We start from the raw sequence: 20,853 nt of genomic DNA on the forward strand, positions 1-20,853 counted from the left end.
TGGCACATGTCATGAAGGGGTTAATCTAAAAGCCACCGGATTATCAATCTCCAAAATTTAATATGCACTATTAAACTTAAACTTAATATTTTTGGTTGACAACTAACCTTATCACCTATTTTGAATATGGTACCAGCCAAAAGTTTCCTATCGGCTTTCAGTTTCTGGCAAAGCTGAACCACCCCAATATTTTTCTGAACCTCCCTCCAGACATCCACAAATTTCTGTATGGCAACCTCTACTACACCCAGACCTCATCCTAGAGAATTCACCAAAATGGAGATGAAAACCAAAATTACAAAAAAAAGGCTAGCTTCCAGTAGACTGGTTAACCGAACTGTTAAACGCGAACTCAGCAAGGGGCAAAAGGGAGGACCGGTCCTCCTGCTGAGCCACAACAAAACACCTAATAATTTGTTCCAATGATTGATTTGTCCTCTCTGTCTGACTGATGGTAAGCAGATGAAAATGACAAATATATTGCCAATTTCTTACAAAAAGCTCTCCAGAATTTGGAGACAAACTACACCCCCTATCAGATACGGTGTTCAAAGGAATTCCATGCAGTCTTACTGCATGATTGATAGACAACCTGGAAAGTGTTTCAGCATTGGGCAACCCTGAAAAAGGAGCAAAATGTGTCTGTTTACTGAATCAGTCAACCTCCACCCAAATAACAGTCTTCCCTCCCCACAAAGGCAAACTTGTAATGAAATCCATGGACAAATGAGTCTGTGGTCTTTCTGGAATTGGCAATGGAGCCAATTGTAAAGTGACACTAGTCACTACTGACAAATAAAGAGGCTAGGTAATCAAAAGGTCCGAGGTCAGATGCCAGGAGAGTACATCATAGACAGACGGATGAGACAAAAGTCTAGTCAGGTCACAGTCTAGGGGTCTAAGTACCAGGGAGACAGAAGATCAAGCAAAGGGTCAAAGCAAACAGATGGTCAGAACAAGGTCCAAGGTCAGGCAGCAGTAGATCAGAGTACAGAGCAACAAGGCAAGCCTACAGCAGTCAGCAAAAAGCTACAATTGGCACCAGTCTGGGGCAGAAAGCTGGCTAAATAGCCAGGTAAGTTCCTGAACTGGAGACACATGAACAAAGCTCAAGTAACCCCCAAACTCAAATTTTACGGTGAATCTGTCAATCAAGACACTTAAAGCTCCGCACGCCCCAGCTCTAGATTGGACGTTAGACAGTAATTCACTGCATTCAGACACAGAGAAAGGTGGAATCATTACATCAGTGAGGTCTGTCAGGAACTTCTGGTGTCTGACATGTAAGGGGTCTGGCACTGCCATTAATATACTTGTCCTACTGCTATGATAGAATTAAAAATGCTGATCTCAACGGAGTCTAGTAGAATAAAGGAAATACTTTATATCCGGCAGATGTGTAGTAGTAATATCGTCAAATGTCCCATGTATCTGATGTAGGGGTTCACGCTTTTGGGTAGCTACTTGGATACATGTAACAAAGGGTTTTATATAAAAAAAATTATGTATTTTATTGTCAATCAAAAAGTTTACAGCTCCAAATCGAAAACAACCTTTCTTCAGAATCACTGGATAACATATACAGTTCTTTTCTTCAGGCAGAATGAAACAACATAAATGTAGAAGCCTCACCAACCTCAGTATTCTCAGCAGCAGCTCACACTTGTATTAGGCTACTTTCACACATCAGTTTTTTGCCGTCAGGCAGGATCCGGCTTTTTTTAGAAAAAACGGATCCGGCATAAATTTTGGAGAACTGTAGAAACGGATCCGTTTTTTTGCTGGATCCGTCTCTGTTCCTGGCGGCTGGCCAATTGGATCTGAGCATGCGCAGACTTAAAAAAACCGGATCCGGTGGCTGGATCCGTCTTTTTCTGGATCCGGCGCATTCCGGCGCCCATAGACTTTCATTGTAGCAAAAAGCTGGAAGCGCCGGACCTGGCGCTTCCGGCTTTTTCGCCGGAGACAAAAAACGTTACAGTAGCCGTTTTTTCCAGACGCCGGAATGAGACAAGTTGCCGGATCCGGCAAAAAACGGATGAAACGCAATGCCATCCGGCACGATCCGGCGCTAATGCAAGTCAATGGGGAAAAACCGGATCCGGCATTGCATTTTGCCGGATCCGGTTTTACAAAAAAAAGCCGGATCGCGCCTGAAGGCAAAAAACTGATGTGTGAAAGAGGCCTTAAACGTGTTCACCAAGCAAACACGTCTTTGGTTCCAGGACACCTCTCTTTGCAGAGCAGACTAACCAGCAGCTCTACCTTTTCTCCACTCTCAACACACTCCACACTGCTAATCTAAACCTGCTGATGTTAATAGCTATAATCTTGAGACTGGATCATATGATGACCTTTCCCAGCAAGGTTCTTTTGATTACTCAAACAACCTGGCTCAAAATCCAGTCACATTAAACTCCCTTAGTAACCTAGTATTACTGATACAGCTTACATTACCGACACATATCTACTACCCATCTTACGTTCTGCTTTCTGACACTGAATCCTATTCACACATAAGGCATGAATTTTTGTTTGCAGAAACTTCTGCAAAAAGATCTTCCATATGTGACCATACCTTCATACTACTCTTGTTTGGATCAAAACTGCGCTGTGCAAACAAGAAGAAGGGGCCTGTTCAGGTTCAATGAATCACCCAGGTCAATGTAATTACAATGTCTACCAAGTCTAATTCAATTTTCTCTTCATAATTTGCAGATATTTCTTACCTCTGTGGAAGAGCATAGGATTGGGACATCGAAGCAACATAACACTACCATGCAGATATGTGAGAAAGACTCATGTAGATTTAGAGGTATGAAAAATATAGAATATGGAGCTTATTTTACTTTCTTGGAAAGTTGCAGGATATTTACTTTTATACAAGAAAATATGAGTTGATTCTCCTATAAAATGCCACCTTGTTAGAGATGAGGGAATTTATTTGGAGGACAATGGTCCAGCGGCCACATCAGTATTCCATGGCAGTCCTCTTTTCATTAGCTATGTTATTGTTGTAGTGAGATACACATATGACATTCCAACAGGCTGGATAAAGAGAACTTTTTGATTTCAGCAGGTAGGAGGCAGTACACAGGGCTCACATTTGTCCGCCATGGGATTCTGATGCAACCGCTGGACTGGAGTCCTGCAAATCGGTTCATTCATTTCTATACCTTACTGATTAATTCATTAATTTCACGGACTTTCCCCTTTCGCACACATATACCTTGTACCCTGTTAGGACATATGGGGATAACAAAGAGGAGGTGCCCATTCCCCAATCCTACTATCTGTCTTAACTTCTTTCATACTTTTTAATTGTATCTTAAAAATGTTTCCTGCGAAGCAAGTTAAAAAGAGTCTATCAGCAGAAAATGACTGTTCAAACCAAGCACAGGTGCTCGGTGCAGTCTTGACATGTCCAACCAATTCAGAGCACTTTCCCATCTACTTGTTTTACAACTACTTCTGCGCTCTCTTCCTTCATTTTGTCCAGAAAGACTCTCTAAACACATATGATATCCTTTTTAAGGATTTTTGGACCCAACTGTTTTGAAGAGCTGTTATGCTTTGTATCGAATGTAAGTGTGGTGCCCTGAGGCTCAGTCGCCACAGAGGTACTGCACCTCCTCCTGGGGTGTGGTGCCCCACCATCCAGGTAAGTTGGAGGCTCCTGACCACGCTCCAACACTCGCACCCCACACAACAGAGTAGTTCAGCAAAGCCACAATGCGGCTCCTTGCTTGGAGATTCGCAGAGCACCTTTGGTGGTTCCCTGCTTGGAACACGAAACGTGCTGGGAGGCGGGTGGAGTTGAGAATACATAAAAGAGCGGGAAGGTTTAGAATTACAGGTCAGTCTAGGAGAGGAAGCCACTCAGAGAGGAGTGAGGAAGGAAGATCCCTGAGGGAGGGATGGAGGAAGGAGGTGCTGCAGCAGACCTGAGTGAACTGGGTCTGCTGGCACGGGAAAGGAAAGAAGGAGAAAGACATTGAACTGAAACCTGATCTTCCATAAGAGAGAGAGATTAGAACGGAACGAAGGAGTAAAAGGGAACAGAGAGGACGTGGGTTAGAGGAAGAACCCTGCCTAGCAGGTCTAAACGCAAGGCCGGGGCCCGGTCCCCGAGGTTGTTTGGACACTAATGGTTCTGCAGCAGACACCGGTGGAGTAGTGGGCTGTAAATGCACTACTCCCATCTAAGACTTGGGGGCACAACAGCAACTTGGATAGTGAGCCGGGACTCAGGAGTAGAGAGTCCCCAAAGCAGGCTACAGCTGTCTGCTGTACAAGTAGAGTTCTTGGGAACATTGGTCAGGAGGCACTCCAGTGTAACTCAGTACTGGGAGTACTTCACACTTAAAGGCGCTATAGAGGAGACGTTCAGAAAGGCACATGTTGGCGAAGCGTTGGAAGGGAGCATTCCATCTTGCCTGGAGGTTGACTGAGTCCCTGACACCGGAGGACACGGCACGGAGGCAGGTACCTGTGTGTACTACAGACTGTGAGTAAAGCTTTGGAACTGCAAGCCCTGGTGTCCTCCATTCATTCTTGCGCCAACGCATCCAGCCCCGCTACATCTGGGTACCAGCTTCTTCACCGCTTGTGCCTCTCCTCTTCCTCCACATCTACACTGCCCTGGGGCTACATCTCCACCTGTGGGAAGCTTCACCATCTTGGCTGCAACACACCACCAGCCCCAGAGGATCTGCATGCAGCTTCGGCCTAACATCTCACTTGCTGAACACCACAGGTGGCGTCACGAACTATTCATTCAAATCATTACATTTCCCCCATTACTTGGGCGCCCAGGGCCACGGACCGGGTCCCCGCTGCTGTGACACATCCAGCTGATACCGGCCTGGTACCAAATACCCCACAGCCCTGGGACATGGTTTAATCCTTCCTAGCTTGTAAATATATTGAAGAACTTCATCAGCTGTAGACATTTAATGCACATTTGAAGGATCTGCCATAGCTGTCTGATTGCTAAGGATTCCTACTGATTCGTAGGAGCAGGGGTAATTTTACAAGGCTCGGCATTGGCAATGTTGCTTAGACCTCTCCATAACTCACAAACACTTAATTGGAGGGAGCTGCAGAAATGCATGGTCATCTTTTCATTCAGTCTCCTCCTGTCCTTGGCCATTTTGGCTTCCTGGCTTGTATGGTGACCCAGAGTTGAGACCATTGATAGTATATATACGCCAAAAAGGTCTCAAAGGCAAACCCATGTAATATCAGGGTTGGGTTGTGTTGGTACCAGGCTGATATCAATGTTGAAATTCAGAAAATATGTGCACATATCAAGAATCGTTTCCGCTGTTAATCAGATCTGTCCTTATCTTCTTTGTTCTCTTATGGCTGGTTATCATTTCTTCCTTTGTTGCAGAATTACAAATGCGTTTTTGTTTACTCTATACTTTAAAAAACTAGTAAAAGAGATGGGCTCATCGTTGGACCCTGGGTCACTCCTCTCAAATCAATTGGCATAAAACAATAGTTGTTTTAACCATGAGAAATTTGTTTTAAATGGACGGTTTTATGCATTCAACCTTTGTCATTGGCCTTAGTACAACATGCAGATGCTATACAGTCCCCTTTCTCGGGTGAACCTTCGGCCAAGTCTGAGATCCAGAGCACTCTGGAAGAGGTTTTCATCCAGGATATCTCTGTACTTGGCCGCACTCATGTTTCCTCAATTGCAACCAGTTGTCCTGTCCCTGCAGCTGAAAAACACCCCCATAGCATGATGCTGCCACCACCATGTTTCACTGTTGGGATTGTCTTGGGCAGGTGATGAGCAGTGCCTGGTTTTCTCCACACATACCCCTTAGAATTAGCACCAAATAGTTCTATCTTTGTCTCATCAGACCAGAGAATCTTATTTCTCATAGTCTGGGCTTCCTTCATGCGTTTTTTAGAAAACTCTATGCGAGCTTTCATATGTCTGGCACTGAGCAGAGGCTTCCGTCGGGTCACTCTGCCATAAAGGCCCGATTGGTGGAGGGCTGCAGTGATAGTTTACTTTGTGGAACTTTCTCCCATCTCCCTACTGCATCTCTGGAGCTCAGGCACAGTGATCTTGGGGTTCTTCTTTACCTCTCTCACCAAGGCTCTTGCCCCACGATTGTTCAGTTTGGTTGGATGGCCAGGTCTAGGAAGACATCTGGTGGTCCCAAACTTCTTCTATTTAAGGATTATGGAGACCACTGTGCTCTTAGGAACCTTGAGTACTGCAGAAATTCTTTTGTAACCTTGGCCAGATCTGTGCCTTGCCACAATTCTGTCCCTGAGCTCCTTGGCCAGTTCCTTTGACCTCATGATTCTCATTTGGTCTGACATGCACTGTGAGCTGTGAGGTCTTCTATAGACAGGTTTGTGCCTTTACAAATCAAGTCCTATCAGTCCAATTAAACACAGCTGGACTCCAATGATGGAGTAGAACCACCTCAAGGAGGATCACAAGGAAATGGACAGCATGTGACTTAATTATGAGTGTCTGAGCAAAGGGTCTGAATACTTATGACCTTGTGATATTTCATTTTTTCTTTTCTAAATTTCTGTTTTTTTTCAGTTAAGATGAGGTGCAGAGTGTACATTGATGAGTAAAAAATTTAACTTTTTGAAATTTACCAAATGGCTGCAATGAAACAAAGAGTGAAAAATTTAAAGGAGTCCGAATGCTTTCCGTACCCACTGTATTTATATTTTTTTGTTTTTGTTTTGTGCCGAAAATACATAGGAAATGTGTCATCTTTAACTTTATTCCTTTTAGAAATCATTTCATCTATCTTCAACTTGCTCACATTGTATTGTTCACAATAACAGTAATTTTGACCAGGGGTGCTCAAACTGTATATGCCACTGTATATAATGCGCATGGCCATTTTAACCATTCCTAAAAAAAAAAATTGCTGAAGAATATTGGTAATTATGTGCCCTTTCCTACTCAGTCCGAATGATTGAATATTTGATAAGGTCAGTCGTGTCCTCTAATTCTTCCTGGACGATGAGGATCAATCTGAGAATTATTTTGGAGAAGACAATATTTTACTCATAAGCTTCTATGGTCAAGGCATCAAGGCCATTTTTAGCCAAAAATGCATTATTGTTAAGGATTCACGTGGTCAATACAGAAATGTCCCCTTTGTGTTCTTTTGGAATAAACCTGCAGTGTAATGTGTTTCTGTAGGTTGTCAACAAAGCAAGACTAATGTCTCGCATGAAAACTCCTATAATGTTAGCTCATTACAACCCGAAGTGAAAATCCATGTGCCCGGGCTTCGGAATGATTACTGTAAGTTCCTGTAAGTCATACTTTATTACTTTATCATTATTACATAATGATCAACACTTGTAAAGTCACTGGAACGTAAGGATGTAGAAAACTGATAATGATTTATGATGCATTAAAATGGTCATAGAGTATTTCATATTTCGTCCATTATGCACAGTGGCGTAAAGTTCCAATGTAGTAGGTGATTCAGCACATATGAATAGAAAAAAAAATCTATGTTTATTTCAAAATTGTTAAAATCATCTTCATTAATGTATATTCCATAAAATGATTAGGCAAAAGGTGTAAAATATGGGAATTATTAAGCGTTTTGAACCCTTGAACTGTCTGGTTCTTAGTCATATTTGACTCACAACATGATAGCTCAGAGTCTTATAGACCTTTTGCCTAATCTTTTAATGGGATATACACTGATGATGATGGGTCGCCCCTCCCACCCAGGGCAGTGGGGTACTCGTTACCAGGCCTGTGTCAGGGGGAGTGTGTGTTCAAGCAGCGGTGACCCGGTCCGTGGCCCTGGGCACCCAATATCAATGGCGGTGTTGTTAATGGTGTAATAGTTTATTTGGATAGTTCGTGACGCCACCCGTGGTGTTTGGCAAGTAAGATGTTGAGCCAACGCTGCATGCAGATCCACTGGGACTGATGGTGTGGTGCAGCAAAGATGGTGTAGCTCCCCACAGGTGGAGCTGTAGTCCCAGGGCAATGTAGGTGCAATGGATGAGGAGAGGCGCAGAATAGTATAGATGCTGGTACCCAGGTGTAGCGGTGCTGGAATAACTGGAGGACACCAGAGTATGCGGTTCCAAAGCTTTACTCACTGTTTGTAGCTCACACAAATGCCTGCCTCCACGCTGTGTTCTTCAGGTCAGGGCCCCAGCTAACCTCCAGGCAGGATAGGATTCTCCCCTCCACACTCCGCCAATATGTACCTTACTGAACGACTCCTCCAATGCGCCTTTAGGTGCGAAGCACTCCAGTACTTAGTTACCCTGGAATGCCTCTTTCTAGGTGTTCCTAGTCTCTACTTGTATGACAGACAGCTGTAGCCTGCTTCGGGGACTCCTCTCTGCGTCCCAGCTCACTATCCAGTTGCTGTTGTGTCCCAAGTCTATGATGGGAGTAAGGCGTTAGTGGCTCACTACTCCTCCGGTGTCTGTTGCCGAACATAAAGATCCAATCAACCTCAGGGACTGGGCCCCGGCCTTTGCGCTCTGGACAGGAAGGGTTCTCTCTCTTTCTCAACCTGCTTCCCACCGTCCTTCTATTCTCCTTCATTCTGATCTGTTCTATCTCTCTTATGGAATCTGTAGTCTCCAGTCTACGTCTCTTTCTCCTTCTCTTCCTTTCCGTGCCAGCTGGCTCAGGTCACTGAGGCAGCTGCAGCACTCCTTCCTCCATCCCTCTTCCAGGGATCCTCACTCCTGTCTGAGTGACTTCCTTTCTCTCTCACCCTCTGTCAGACTGACCGACTGACCTGAAATCCTACACCTTCCCTCTCTTTTATATCTAATTCCACCCGCCTCCCCAGCACCTCCCATGTTACGAAGCCAGGGACCACAAAAGGCATCCTATGACCTTTCCAGCATAAAGCATGGATGGGTCCCTGCTGAACTATCCTGTGTGTGGGGTTCAGGTGTTGGAATGTGAAAGGGAGTTCCCACCCTACCTGGATGGTGGGGTACCACACCTTAGGAGAAGGTGCAGTACCTCTGTGGCGACTGAAGCCTCAGGGGTGCCACATACCCCCCGTTAAACACAGCACGTCCACGGGCTGCAAGACAACAAAAGTACCTTACAGGAACACACAAAAATTTTAAATGCTGTTTAACAATACTTATCTAATCTTCCTAATGTAGGAGGCACATTTCTTAAACGTTACAAACAGGCTAACTTCCTATCTTAGTATCAAAAATTTCTTTAAGTGCAATTCCTAGTTCAAAGTGCAATTATTCTTTCTCTCTCTTTCTACTGGATGCAAGACACTGACCATCTGTACTTGGCCTGTCATCTGTCACTTTCAATTCTTCATTCTTTATTCAATTCTCACATTCTATCTCAAAACTTTTCTAATTTTCTGTGTCAAACATGCTATAAAAGACATTTACTTTTCATAAGACACGACATCATAAAACATTCAAAGATTCTTGCAAAGTGCTGAACACTGCTCCCAGCCAGGATTTCTTGCAGTGTCCCTTGAGGTAGACATCATTCTTCGAAAAGTGTCCATTCAAAAACATTATCTTCGCAAAGAGTCTCTAAATGTAAAACCAAGAGAGGGCACCTAAAGAGGTGCAACTATTTACAAGTAAGAGTTTTTGGATCACTCCAAGTTCATGATCGCTAGTTCAAATTGTGAAAACGCTGCCATTGCAAAAACTAGGCAACAAAAGTGCTACCAGAAAAACAAAACATGATAGCAAAAACAACAAAGCACAACTGGTGCAATCAAACCCTCCTGGGTAACGAGATTTGAAAGTTTAGGATACTAGTGCTATTCCCCTCCAGGGGCTGGTATCCCGGTCCCAGACCAGATCCAGGACGACCTGGCCAGCCGCTGCGACCGTGGTGCACCCCAGGGCCTTCCCAGGTGTTGGGACATCAAACGTACCTGGGGCCTCCTGGCGGTGTGATCTCTGCTCCGGTGCCGGTGGAAGCGGGCCGGTGGCAGCGGGTGGTACCGGTGTCGCAGGTACCGCCGGTGTAGGCCCCTCTCGGGCCCGCTGCCGTCGCAGCTGCTCCAAGGCCTCCTGCCTCAGCCGCAGACGGGTGGTCAGTTCAGCAATCTCCTCTTCTAGTTGCTGGCGGTTCATTCCAGAGTTCGGGTCGGAGCCGTCAGCCATGGCGCCAGGGAGATTCGTTTCCCCGCGTTCCGCAGGCCTCCTTTCCTCACTCTCCAAAATGGCGTTCTCTCGTTCTTCTTCCTGTCTTGGCCCCTTTCCCGCCACTGGCTTCTTCTGCCCCTCCTTCCGGGGGCGGCGTCTTCTTCCAGCACCTCCATACCAAGCCAGTATACGAACCCCTCGGGGGGTGGGCCATGCATCTGTCACATAGTAATTCAGGCAGGGAAGGCCCAATACTCTTCGCAGTCTTTTCTTAGGACCTCCCATCTCTTCACGCCCTTCTTCTCCGCGCCAGCGACCATTTTTGAGATTCATGTCACAGTCTATTAAATTTGGTCTTTTGCACATTTTCAAAAGTTGTAAATCCAAGGCACACAGAACACGATGGCATCGTGTCTCGTCTTCCTGTTCGTGACGCCAAAATTGGGTCGCCCCTCACACCCAGTGCAGTGGGGTACTCGGTACCGGGCCGGTGTCAGGGGGAATGTGTGTCACAGCAGCGGTGACCCGGTCCATTTCCCTGGGTGCCCAATATCAATGGCGGTGATGTTAATGGTGTAATAGTTTATTTGGATAGTTTGTGACGCCACCCGTGGTGTTTGGCAAGTAAGATGTTGAGCCAACGCTGCATGCAGATCCACTGGGAGTGATGGTGTGGTGCAGCAAAGATGGTGTAGGTCCCCACAGATGGAGCTGTAGTCCCAGGGCAGTGTAGGTGCAATGGATGAGGAGAGGCACAGAATGGTATAGATGCTGGTACCCAGGTGTAGCGGTGCTGGAATAACTGGAGGACACCAGAGTATGCGGTTCCAAAGCTTTTCTCACTGTTTGCAGTTCACACAAATGCCTGCCTCCACACTGTGTTCCAAAGGGCAGGGCCCCAGCCAACCTCCAGGCAGGATAGGATTCTCCCCTCCACACTCCACCAATATGTACCTTACTGAACGACTCCTTCGATGCGCCTTTAGGTACGAAGCACTCCAGTACTTAGTTACCCTGGAATGCCTCTCTCTAGGTGTTCCTAGTCTCTACTTGTATGACAGACAGCTGTAGCCTGTTTCGGGGACTCCTCTCTGCGTCCCAGCTCACTATCCAGTTGCTGTTGTGTCCCAAGTCTATGATGGGAGTAAGGCGTTAGTGGCTCACTACTCCTCCGGTGTCTGTTGCCAAACATAAAGATCCAATCAACCTCAGGGACCGGGTCCCGGCCTTTGCGCTCTGGACAGGAAGGGTTCTCTCTCTTTCTCAACCTGCTTCCCACCGTCCTTCTATTCTCCTTCGTTCCGATCTGTTCTATCTCTCTTATGGAATCTGTAGTCTCCAGTCTACATCTCTTTCTCCTTCTCTTCCTTCCTGTGCCATCTGGCTCAGGTCACTGAGGCAGCTGCAGCACTCCTTCCTCCATCCCTCTTCCAGGGATCCTCACTCCTGTCTGAGTGACTTCCTTTCTCTCTCACCCTCTGTCAGACTGACCGACTGACCTGAAATCCTACACCTTCCCTCTCTTTTATATCTAACTCCACCTGCCTCCCCAGCACCTCTCGTGTTACGAAGCCAGGGACCACAAAAGGCATCCTATGACCTTTCCAGCATAAAGCATGGATGGGTCCCTGCTGAACTATCCTGTGTGTGGGGTGCAGGTGTTGGAATGTGAAAGGGAGTTCCCACCCTACCTGGATAGTGGGGTACCACACCATAGGAGAAGGTGCAGTACCTCTGTGGCGACTAAAGCCTCAGGGGCGCCACAATGATGGTTTTAATAATTTTGAAATAAACATTGATTTTATCTATTCATGTATTTTGGATCCCCTACTACCTTGAGATCTTCTGTGTGCGATTGATTCTCCCAAGTGCTCCTGTGCACCGTGTTTTCTGTGATTACTGGTCGACAGGAGGGTGATATTAATAATTTTTCTCCACAGTGCCATAGGGTGTGGGTACTATATTTATGCTCCTATTAATGGGAGTTGATTAAAAAGAAAAGTCTCAATAGATTACCATAGTTCATGGTAACATGAAATCTCCGTAGGGCTTCAGAACCAGAAATGAGTTTAAAGGCGTTTTCGGATCATAAATGGGTAAAATGTCAAAGTGTTTGTAAAAGAAGCAAGCAACTTTATAATTTACTTATTATTAATAAAGAGAACCTCTCAGCAAATATTTGGACCACAAAGTAACATCATTCTAGGAAAGTAGCTGTACCCAAGTTCTCAAAAAAATATGACATAGTGGTCATGGGAGATTTCAACTATCCAGACATTTGTTGGGAATCTCTCTCAGGCAAAAGTAACAGGTCAGGCAAATTGTTATCTTCTCTTGCTGACAACTTTATCTTCCAGAAGGTAGGGGAGAAAACAAGGGGAACTGCTACCTTGGATCTAGTCCTTATAAACAAGGAGGAAATGGTGGAGGAGGTAAGGGTGGCTGGGACCCTAGGAGGCAGTGGTCATGTGATCATAGAATTTTGGATAACTAGAGTAGGAAGACCTGTGAAGACTCAGACTTTAAGGTTGGATTTCAGGAAGGCAGATTTTAAGGTTCTCAGAAAGAGAATAGGAGGATCCAGTGGCTGGATGTTCTTAACCCCTTACGTACAATGGACGTAATATTCCATCCATGTGACCCTGGACCTAATTACCATGGACGGAATATTACGTCACAGCGATCAGCGGCGCCCACGTGCTGAGCGCCGCTGATCGCGGCCGGGTGTCAGCTGATTATCACAGCTGACACCCTGCACAATGTGTCAGGGGCGGTCACGGACCGCCCCCGACACGTTAACCCCTTGCACACCGCGATTAAACACGATCGCGGTGTACCGGGGGTTAAAGGGAAGAATCGGCAGGGAGAGGGCTCCCTCCGTGCTTCCCTGAGCCCCCCACGGCAGCGCAATGTGCAGCGCTGCTGCGGGGGGCTCTTTTCCTGCAGGTCCCCGGATCCAATATGGCGGCGGGGACCTCCGGGGGCCTGCAGTAAGCTGGCTTCCTCAGTACCTGCAAAGCGCAGGCATGAGGAAGCCTTCTGGACTGCCTGTGACAGATCGCTGATCTGTCACAGTGATCTGTGATGTGACAGATCAGCGATCTGTCACAGGACAATTATGTCCCCCCTGGGACATTGTAATAAAGTAAAAAAAAAAAAAAAAAAAAAAAAAGTAAAAATAATTTTAACCCCTTACCTACAATTGACGTAATATTCCGTCCATGTGACCATGGACCTAATTACCATGGACGGAATATTACGTCATCGCGATCAGCGGCGCCCACGTGGTGAGCGCCGCTGATCGCGGCCGAGTGTCAGCTAATTATCATAGCTGACACCCGGCACAATGTGTCAGGGGCGGTCACGGACCGCCCCCGACACGTTAACCCCTTGCACACCGCGATCAAACGCGATCGCGGTGTACCGGGGGTTAAAGGGAAGCATCGGCAGGGAGGGGGCTCCCTCCTTGCTTCCCTGAGCCCCCCACGGCAGCGCAATGTGCAGCGCTGCTGCGGGGGACTCCCTTCCTCCAGGCCCCCGAATCCAAGATGGCGACGGGGGCCTTCGGGGGCCTGAGGAAGCTGGCTTCCTCAGTGCCTGCAAAGCGCAGGCATGAGGAAGTCTGCAGCAGTGCCTGTGACAGATCGCTGATCTGTCACAGTGATCTGTGATGTGACAGATCAGCGATCTGTCACAGGACAGTGATGTCCCACCTGGGACAAGGTAATAAAGTAAAAAAAAAAAAAAAAAAAGTGTTAAAAATAATTTAAAAAAAATCGCTAAATAAATTAGTTAAAAAAAAAAAAAATATTCCCCAATAAATCCATTTTTTGAAAATAAAAAAAAAACAAAACAATAAAAGTACACATATTTGGTATCGCCGCGTCCGTAATGACCTGCCCTATAAAACTGTCCCATTAGTTAACCCCTTTAGTGAACCCCTTAAAAAATAAAAATAAAAAACGAAGCAAAAAATAATGATTTATTATCATACCACCGAACAAAAAGTGTAATAACGCGCGATCAAAAAGACGCATATAAATATCCATGGTACCGCTGAAAACGTCATCTTGTCCCGCAAAAAACGAGCCACCATACAGCATCATCCGCAAAAAAATAAAAAAGTTATAGCTCGCAGAATAAAGCGATACAAAAATAATTATTTTTTATATAAAATTGTTTTCATTGCAAAAAACCGACAAAACATAAAAAAACGACCTAAATGAGGTATCGCTGTAACCGTACTGACCCGAAGAATAAAAACGCGTTATCAATTTTACCGCACGCGGAACGGTGTAAACGCACCCCCCAAAAGAAATTCATGAAAAGCTGGTTTTTGTTCATTCTGCATCCCAAAAATCGGAATAAAAAGCGATCAAAAAATGTCACGTGCCCGAAAATGGTACCAATAAAAACGACAACTCGTCCCGCAAAAAATAAGACCTCACATGACTCGGTGGGTCAAAATACGGAAAAATTATAGCTCACAATATGTGGTGATGCAAAAACTATTTTTACAATAAAAAGTGTCTTTTAGCGTGCGACAGCCGCCAAACATAAAAACCGCCATAAATAGTAAATCAAACCCCCCGTTATCACCCCCTTAGTTAGGGAAAAATAATAAAACTAAAAGAAAATGTATTTATTTCCATTTTCCCGCTAGGGTTAGGGTAGGGTTAGGGCTAGGGTTAGGGCTAGGGTTAGGGCTAGGGTTAAGGCTAGGGTTAGGGTTAGGGCTAGGGTTAGGGCTAGGGTTAGGGTTAGGGATAGGGTTAGGGCTAGGGCTCAGATTAGGGTTAGGGGTGTGTTGAGGTTAGGGTTGGAGTTATAATTGGGGGTTTCCACTGTTTGGGCACATCAGGTGCTCTCCAAAGGCAACATGGCGTCTGATCTCAATTCCAGCCAATTCTGCGTTGAAAAAGTCAAATGGTGCTCCTTCCCTTCCAAGCTCTGCCATGTGCCCAAACAGTGTTTTACCCCCACATGTAGGGTATCAGCCTACTCAGGACAAATTACAAAACAACTTTTGGGGTCCAATTTCTCCTGTTACCCTTAGGAAAATAAAAAATTGGGGGCAAAAATATAATTTTGCGGAAAAAAATGTTTTTTTTATTTTCACGCCCAGGCGTTATAAACTTCTGTGAAGCACTTGGGGGTTCAAAGTGCTCTCCACACATCTAGATAAGCTCCGTGGGGGGTCTAGTTTCCAAAATGGGGTCACTTGTGGGGAGTTTCAATAGTTTAGGTACATCAGGGGCTCTCCAAATGCACATGACACCCGCATACCAATCCATCAAAGTCTGCATTCCAAAACGTCACTACTTCCCTTCCGAGCCCCGACGTGTGCCCATACAGTAGTTTTCTCCCACATATGAGATATCAGCGTACTCAGGACAAATTGGACAACAACTTTTGGGGTCCAATTTCTCCTGTTACCCTTGGGAAAATAAAAAAAATGGGGACTAAAAGATGATGTTTGTTGAAAAAATACGATATTTTTATTTTCACGCCCGGTCGTTATAAACTTCTGTGAAGCACTGGGGGGTTCAAAGTGCTCACCACACATCTAGATAAGTTCATTAGGGGGTCTAGTTTCCAAAATGGGGTCACTTGTGGGGGGTTTCCACTGTTTAGGTACATCAGGGGCTCTCCAAACGCAACATGACACCCGCAGACCATTCCATCAAAGTCTGCATTCCAAAACGTCACTACTTCCCTTCCGAGCCCCGACGTGTGCCCATACAGTAGTTTTCTCCCACATATGAGGTATCAGCGTACTCAGGACAAATTGGACAACAACTTTTGGGGTCCAATTTCTCCTGTTACCCTTGGGAAAATAAAAAAATGGGGACTAAAAGATCATGTTTGTGGAAAAAATACGATTTTTTTATTTTCACGCCCGGTCGTTATAAACTTCTGTGAAGCACTGGGGGGTTCAAAGTGCTCACCACACATCTAGATAAGTTCATTAGGGGGTCTAGTTTCCAAAATGGGGTCACTTGTGGGGGGTTTCCACTGTTTAGGTACATCAGGGGCTCTCCAAACGCAACATGACACCCGCAGATCATTCCATCAAAGTCTGCATTCCAAAACGTCACTACTTCCCTTCCGAGCCCTGACGTGTGCCCATACAGTAGTTTTCTCCCACATATGAGGTATCAGCGTACTCAGCACAAATTGGACAACAACTTTTGGGGTCCAATTTCTCCTGTTACCCTTGGGAAAATAAAAAAATGAGGACTAAAAGATCATGTTTGTGGAAAAAATACGATTTTTTTATTTTCACGCCCGGACGTTATAAACTTCAGTGAAGCACTGGGGGGTTCAAAGTGCTCACCACACATCTAGATAAGTTCCTTGAGGGGTCTAGTTTCCAAAATGGTGTCATTTGTGGGGGGTTTCTACTGTTTTGGTACATCAGGGGCTTTCCTAATGCGACATGGTGTCCGATCTCAATTCCAGCCAAAAACGTCAAATGGCGCTGCTTCCCTTCCGAGCTCTGCCATACGCCCAAATAGTGGTTTACACCCACATGTGGGGTATCAGCGTACTCAGGATAAATTGCACAATATCTTTTAGGGTCCTGTTACTTTTGGAAAAATAAGAATTGAGGGTGAAAAGATCATTTTTGTGGAAAAAATATGATTTTTTAATTGTACTGCTGTACGTTATAAACTTCTGTGAAGCCCTTGGGGGTTCAAAGTTCTCACCACACATCTAGATAAGTTCCTTGGGGGGTCTAGATTCCAAAATGGTGTCATTTGTGGGGGGTTTCCACTGTTTTGGTACATCAGGGGTTTTCCAATCGCGACATGGTGTCCGATCTCAATTCTAGCCAAAAACGTCAAATGGCGCTGCTTCCCTTCCGAGCTCTGCTATGCGCCCAAATAGTCATTTACACCCACATATGGGGTATCAGCGTACTCAGGACAAATTGCACAATAACTTTTAGGGTCCTGTTACCCTTGGAAAAATAAAAATTGTGGGTGAAAAGATCATTTTTGTGGAAAAAATATGATTTTTTAATTGTACCGCTGTACGTTATAAACTTCTGTGAAGCCCTTGTGGGTTCAAAGTTCTCACCACATATCTAGATAAGTTCCTTGGGGGGTCTAGTTTCCAAAATGGGGTCACTTGGGGGGGTTTCCACTGTTTAGGTACATCAGGGGCTCGCCAAACGTGACATGGCGTCCGATCTGAATTCCAGCCAATTTTGCATTGAAAAAGTCAAACGGCGCTCCTTCCATTCTGAGCTCTGCCATGCGCCGAAACAGTGGTTCCCCCCCACATATCAGGTATCAGCGTAGTCAGGACAAATTGCACAATAACTTTTGCAGTCCAATTTCTCCTGTTACCCTTGGTAAAATAAAGAAAATTGAACCTGAAGTATTTTTTTTGTGAAAAAAAGTTAAATGTTCATTTTTTTTTTAATATTCAAAAAATTCCTGTGACGCACCTAAAGGGTTAATAAACTTCTTGAATGTGGTTTTAAGCACCTTGAGGGGTGCAGTTTTTAGAATGGTGTCACTTTTGGGTATTTTCTATCATATAGACCCCTCAAAGTGGCTTCAAATGTGAAGTGGTCCCTAAAAATAAAATGGTGTTGCAAAAATGAGAAATCGCTGGTCAATTTTTAACCCTTATAACTTCCTAGCAAAAAAAAATTTTGGTTGCAAAATTGTGCTGATGTAAAGTAAACATGTGGGAAATGTTATGTATTAAGTTTTTTGTGTGCCGTATCGCTGTGATTTAAGGGCATAAAAATTCAAAGTTGGAAAATTGCGAAATTTTCAAAATTTTCGCCAAATTTCCGTTTTTTTCACAAATAAACGCAAGTTATTTGAATGCAATTTTACCACTAACATGAAGTACAATGTGTCACGAGAAAACAATGTCAGAATCACCAGGATCCATGAAAGCGTTCCAGAGTTATGACCTCATAAAGGTACAGTGGTCAGAATTGTAAAAATTGGCCCGGTAGTTAACGTGCAAACCACCCTTGGTAGTGAAGGGGTTAAAAAAATCGCTAAATAAATAAAAAAAAAAAAAAAAATATTCCCCATTAAATTCATGTTTTGGAAATAAAAAAACCCCAAAACAATAAAAGTACACATATTTAGTATCGCCGCGTCCGTAACGACCCGCCCTATAAAACTGTCCCAATAGTTAACCCCTTAAGCAAACCCCTTAAAAAATAAAAATAAAAAACGAAGCAAAAAATAATGATTTATTATCATACCGCCAAACAAAAAGTGCAGTAACGCGCGATCAAAAAGACACATACAAATATCCATGGTACTGCTGAAAACGTCATCTTGTCCCGCAAAAAACGAGCTGCCACACAGCATCATCAGCGAAAAAATAAAAAAGTTATAGCTCGCAGAATAAAGTGATGCAAAAATAATTATTTTTTATATAAAATTGTTTTCATAGCATAAAAGCGCCAAAACATAAAAAAACAACCTAAATGAGGTATCACTGTAACCGTACTGACCCAAAGAATAAAACCGCCTTATAAATTTTACCGCACCCAGAACGGCGTAAACGCACCACTCAAAAGAAATTCATGAAGCGCTGGTTTTTGTAAATTCTGCGTCCCAAAAAACAAAATAAAAAGCGATCAAAAAATGTCACATGCCTGAAAATGGTACCAATAAAAACTTCAACTCGTCCCGCAAAAAATAAGACCTCACATGACTCGGTGGGTCAAAATATGGAAAAATTATAGCTCTCAATATGTGGTGATGCAAAAACTATTTTTACAATAAAAAGTATCTTTTAGCGTGCGACAGCCGCCAAACATAAAAACCGCCATAAATAGTAAATCAAACCCCCCGTTATCACCCCCTTAGTTAGGGAAAAATAATAAAATTAAAAGAAAATGTATTTATTTCCATTTTCCCATTAGGGTTAGGGGTAGGGTTAGGGTTCGGGTTAGGGCTAGGGTTAGGGCTAGGGTTAGGATTAAGGCTACGATTAGGGTTAGAGGTGTGTTGGGGTTAGGGTTGGAGTTAGAATTAGGGGTTTCCACTGTTTGGGCACATCAGGTGCTCTCCAAATGCAACATGGCGTCTGATCTCAATTCCGGCCAATTCTGCGTTGAAAAAGTCAAATGGTGCTCCTTCCAAACTCTGCCATGCGCCCAAACAGTGTTTTACCCCCACATATGGGGTATCAGCCTACTCAGGACAAATTGCAAAGCAACTTTTGGGGTCCAATTTCTCCTGTTACCCTTAGGAAAATAAAAAATTGGGGGCAAAAATATCATTTTTGTGGAAAAAAATGATTTTTTTATTTTCACGCCCGGGCGTTATAAACTTCTGTGAAGCACTTGGGGGTTCAAAGTGCTCACCACACATCTAGATAAGTTCCATGGGGGGTCTAGTTTCCAAAATGGGGTCACTTGTGGGGAGTTTCAATAGTTTAGGTACATCAGGGGCTCTCCAAACGCACACAACACCCGCAGACCATTCCATCAAAGTCTGCATTCCAAAACGTCACTACTTCCCTTCCGAGCCCCGACGTGTGCCCATACAGTAGTTTTCTCCCACATATGGGGTATCAGCGTACTCAGGACAAATTGGACAACAACTTTTGGGGTCCAGTTTCTCCTGGTACCCTTGGGAAAATAAAAAAATTGGGGACTAATTGATCATGTTTGTGGAAAAAATACAATTTTTTTATTTTCATGCCCAGGCATTATAAACTTCTGTGAAGCCCTTGGGGGTTCAAAGTGCTCACCACACATCTAAATAAGTTCCTTAGGGGGTCTAGTTTCCAAAATGGGGTCACTTGTGGGGAGTTTCCACTGTTTAGGTACATCAGGGGCTCTCCAAAAGCAACATGACACCCGCAGACCATTCCATCAAAGTCTGCATTCCAAAACGTCACTACTTCCCTTCCGAGCCCCGACATGTGCCCATACAGTAGTTTTCTCCCACATATGGGGTGTCAGCGTACTCAGGACAAATTGGACAACAACTTTTGGGGTCCATTTTATCCTGGTACCCTTGGGAAAATAAAAAAGTTGGTGATTAAAAGATCATGTTTGTGGAAAAAATACGATTTTTTTATTTTCACGCCCAGGCATTATAAACTTCTGTGAAGCACTGGGGGGTTCAAATTTCTCACCACACATCTAGATAAGTTCCTTGGGGGGTTTAGTTTCCAAAATGGTGTCATTTGTGGGGGTTTCCACTGTTTTGGTACATCAGGGGTTTTCCAATCGCGACATGGTGTCCGATCTCAATTCCAGCCAAAAACGTCAAATGGCGCTCCTTCCCTTCCGAGCTCTGCCTTGCGCCCAAATAGTGGTTTACCCCAACATGTGGAGTATCAGCGTACTCAGGACAAATTGCACAATAACTTTTAGGATCATGTTACCCTTGGTAAAATGAAAATTGGGGGTGAAAAGATTATTTTTGTGGAAAAAATATGATTTTTTAATTGTACCGCTGTACGTTATAAACTTCTGTGAAGCCCTTGTGGGTTCAAAGTTCTCACCACATATCTAGATAAGTTCCTTGGGGGGTCTAATTTCCAAAATGGGGTTACTTGTGGGGGGTTTCCACTGTTTAGGCACATCAGGGGCTCTCCAAACGCGGCATGGCGTCCGATCTGAATTCCAGCCACTTTTGCATTGAAAAAGTCAAACGGCGCTCCTTCCCTTCTGAGCTCTGCCATGCGCCGAAACAGTGATTCCCCCCCCACATATCGGGTATCAGC

The 20,853-nt window shown here is 44.6% G+C and overlaps 1 protein-coding gene across 1 annotated transcript in view; it reads left to right on the top strand.

Moving 5' to 3' along the window:
* Window positions 1-20,853, top strand: part of CDC20B (cell division cycle 20B) — a 75,743-nt gene that overhangs the window by 32,230 nt on the left and 22,660 nt on the right. Inside the window, exons 6-7 of the mRNA XM_073559948.1 lie at window positions 2,719-2,815; window positions 7,199-7,303. Of these exons, the coding sequence (XP_073416049.1) occupies window positions 2,719-2,815; window positions 7,199-7,303 (202 nt within the window). The remainder of the gene's footprint in view (window positions 1-2,718; window positions 2,816-7,198; window positions 7,304-20,853) is intronic.

This window comes from Dendrobates tinctorius, unplaced genomic scaffold (genome assembly GCF_039654945.1).
Source record: "Dendrobates tinctorius isolate UK_male_01 unplaced genomic scaffold, ASM3965494v1 ptg000285l, whole genome shotgun sequence".
NCBI classification, from domain to species: domain Eukaryota; kingdom Metazoa; phylum Chordata; class Amphibia; order Anura; family Dendrobatidae; genus Dendrobates; species Dendrobates tinctorius.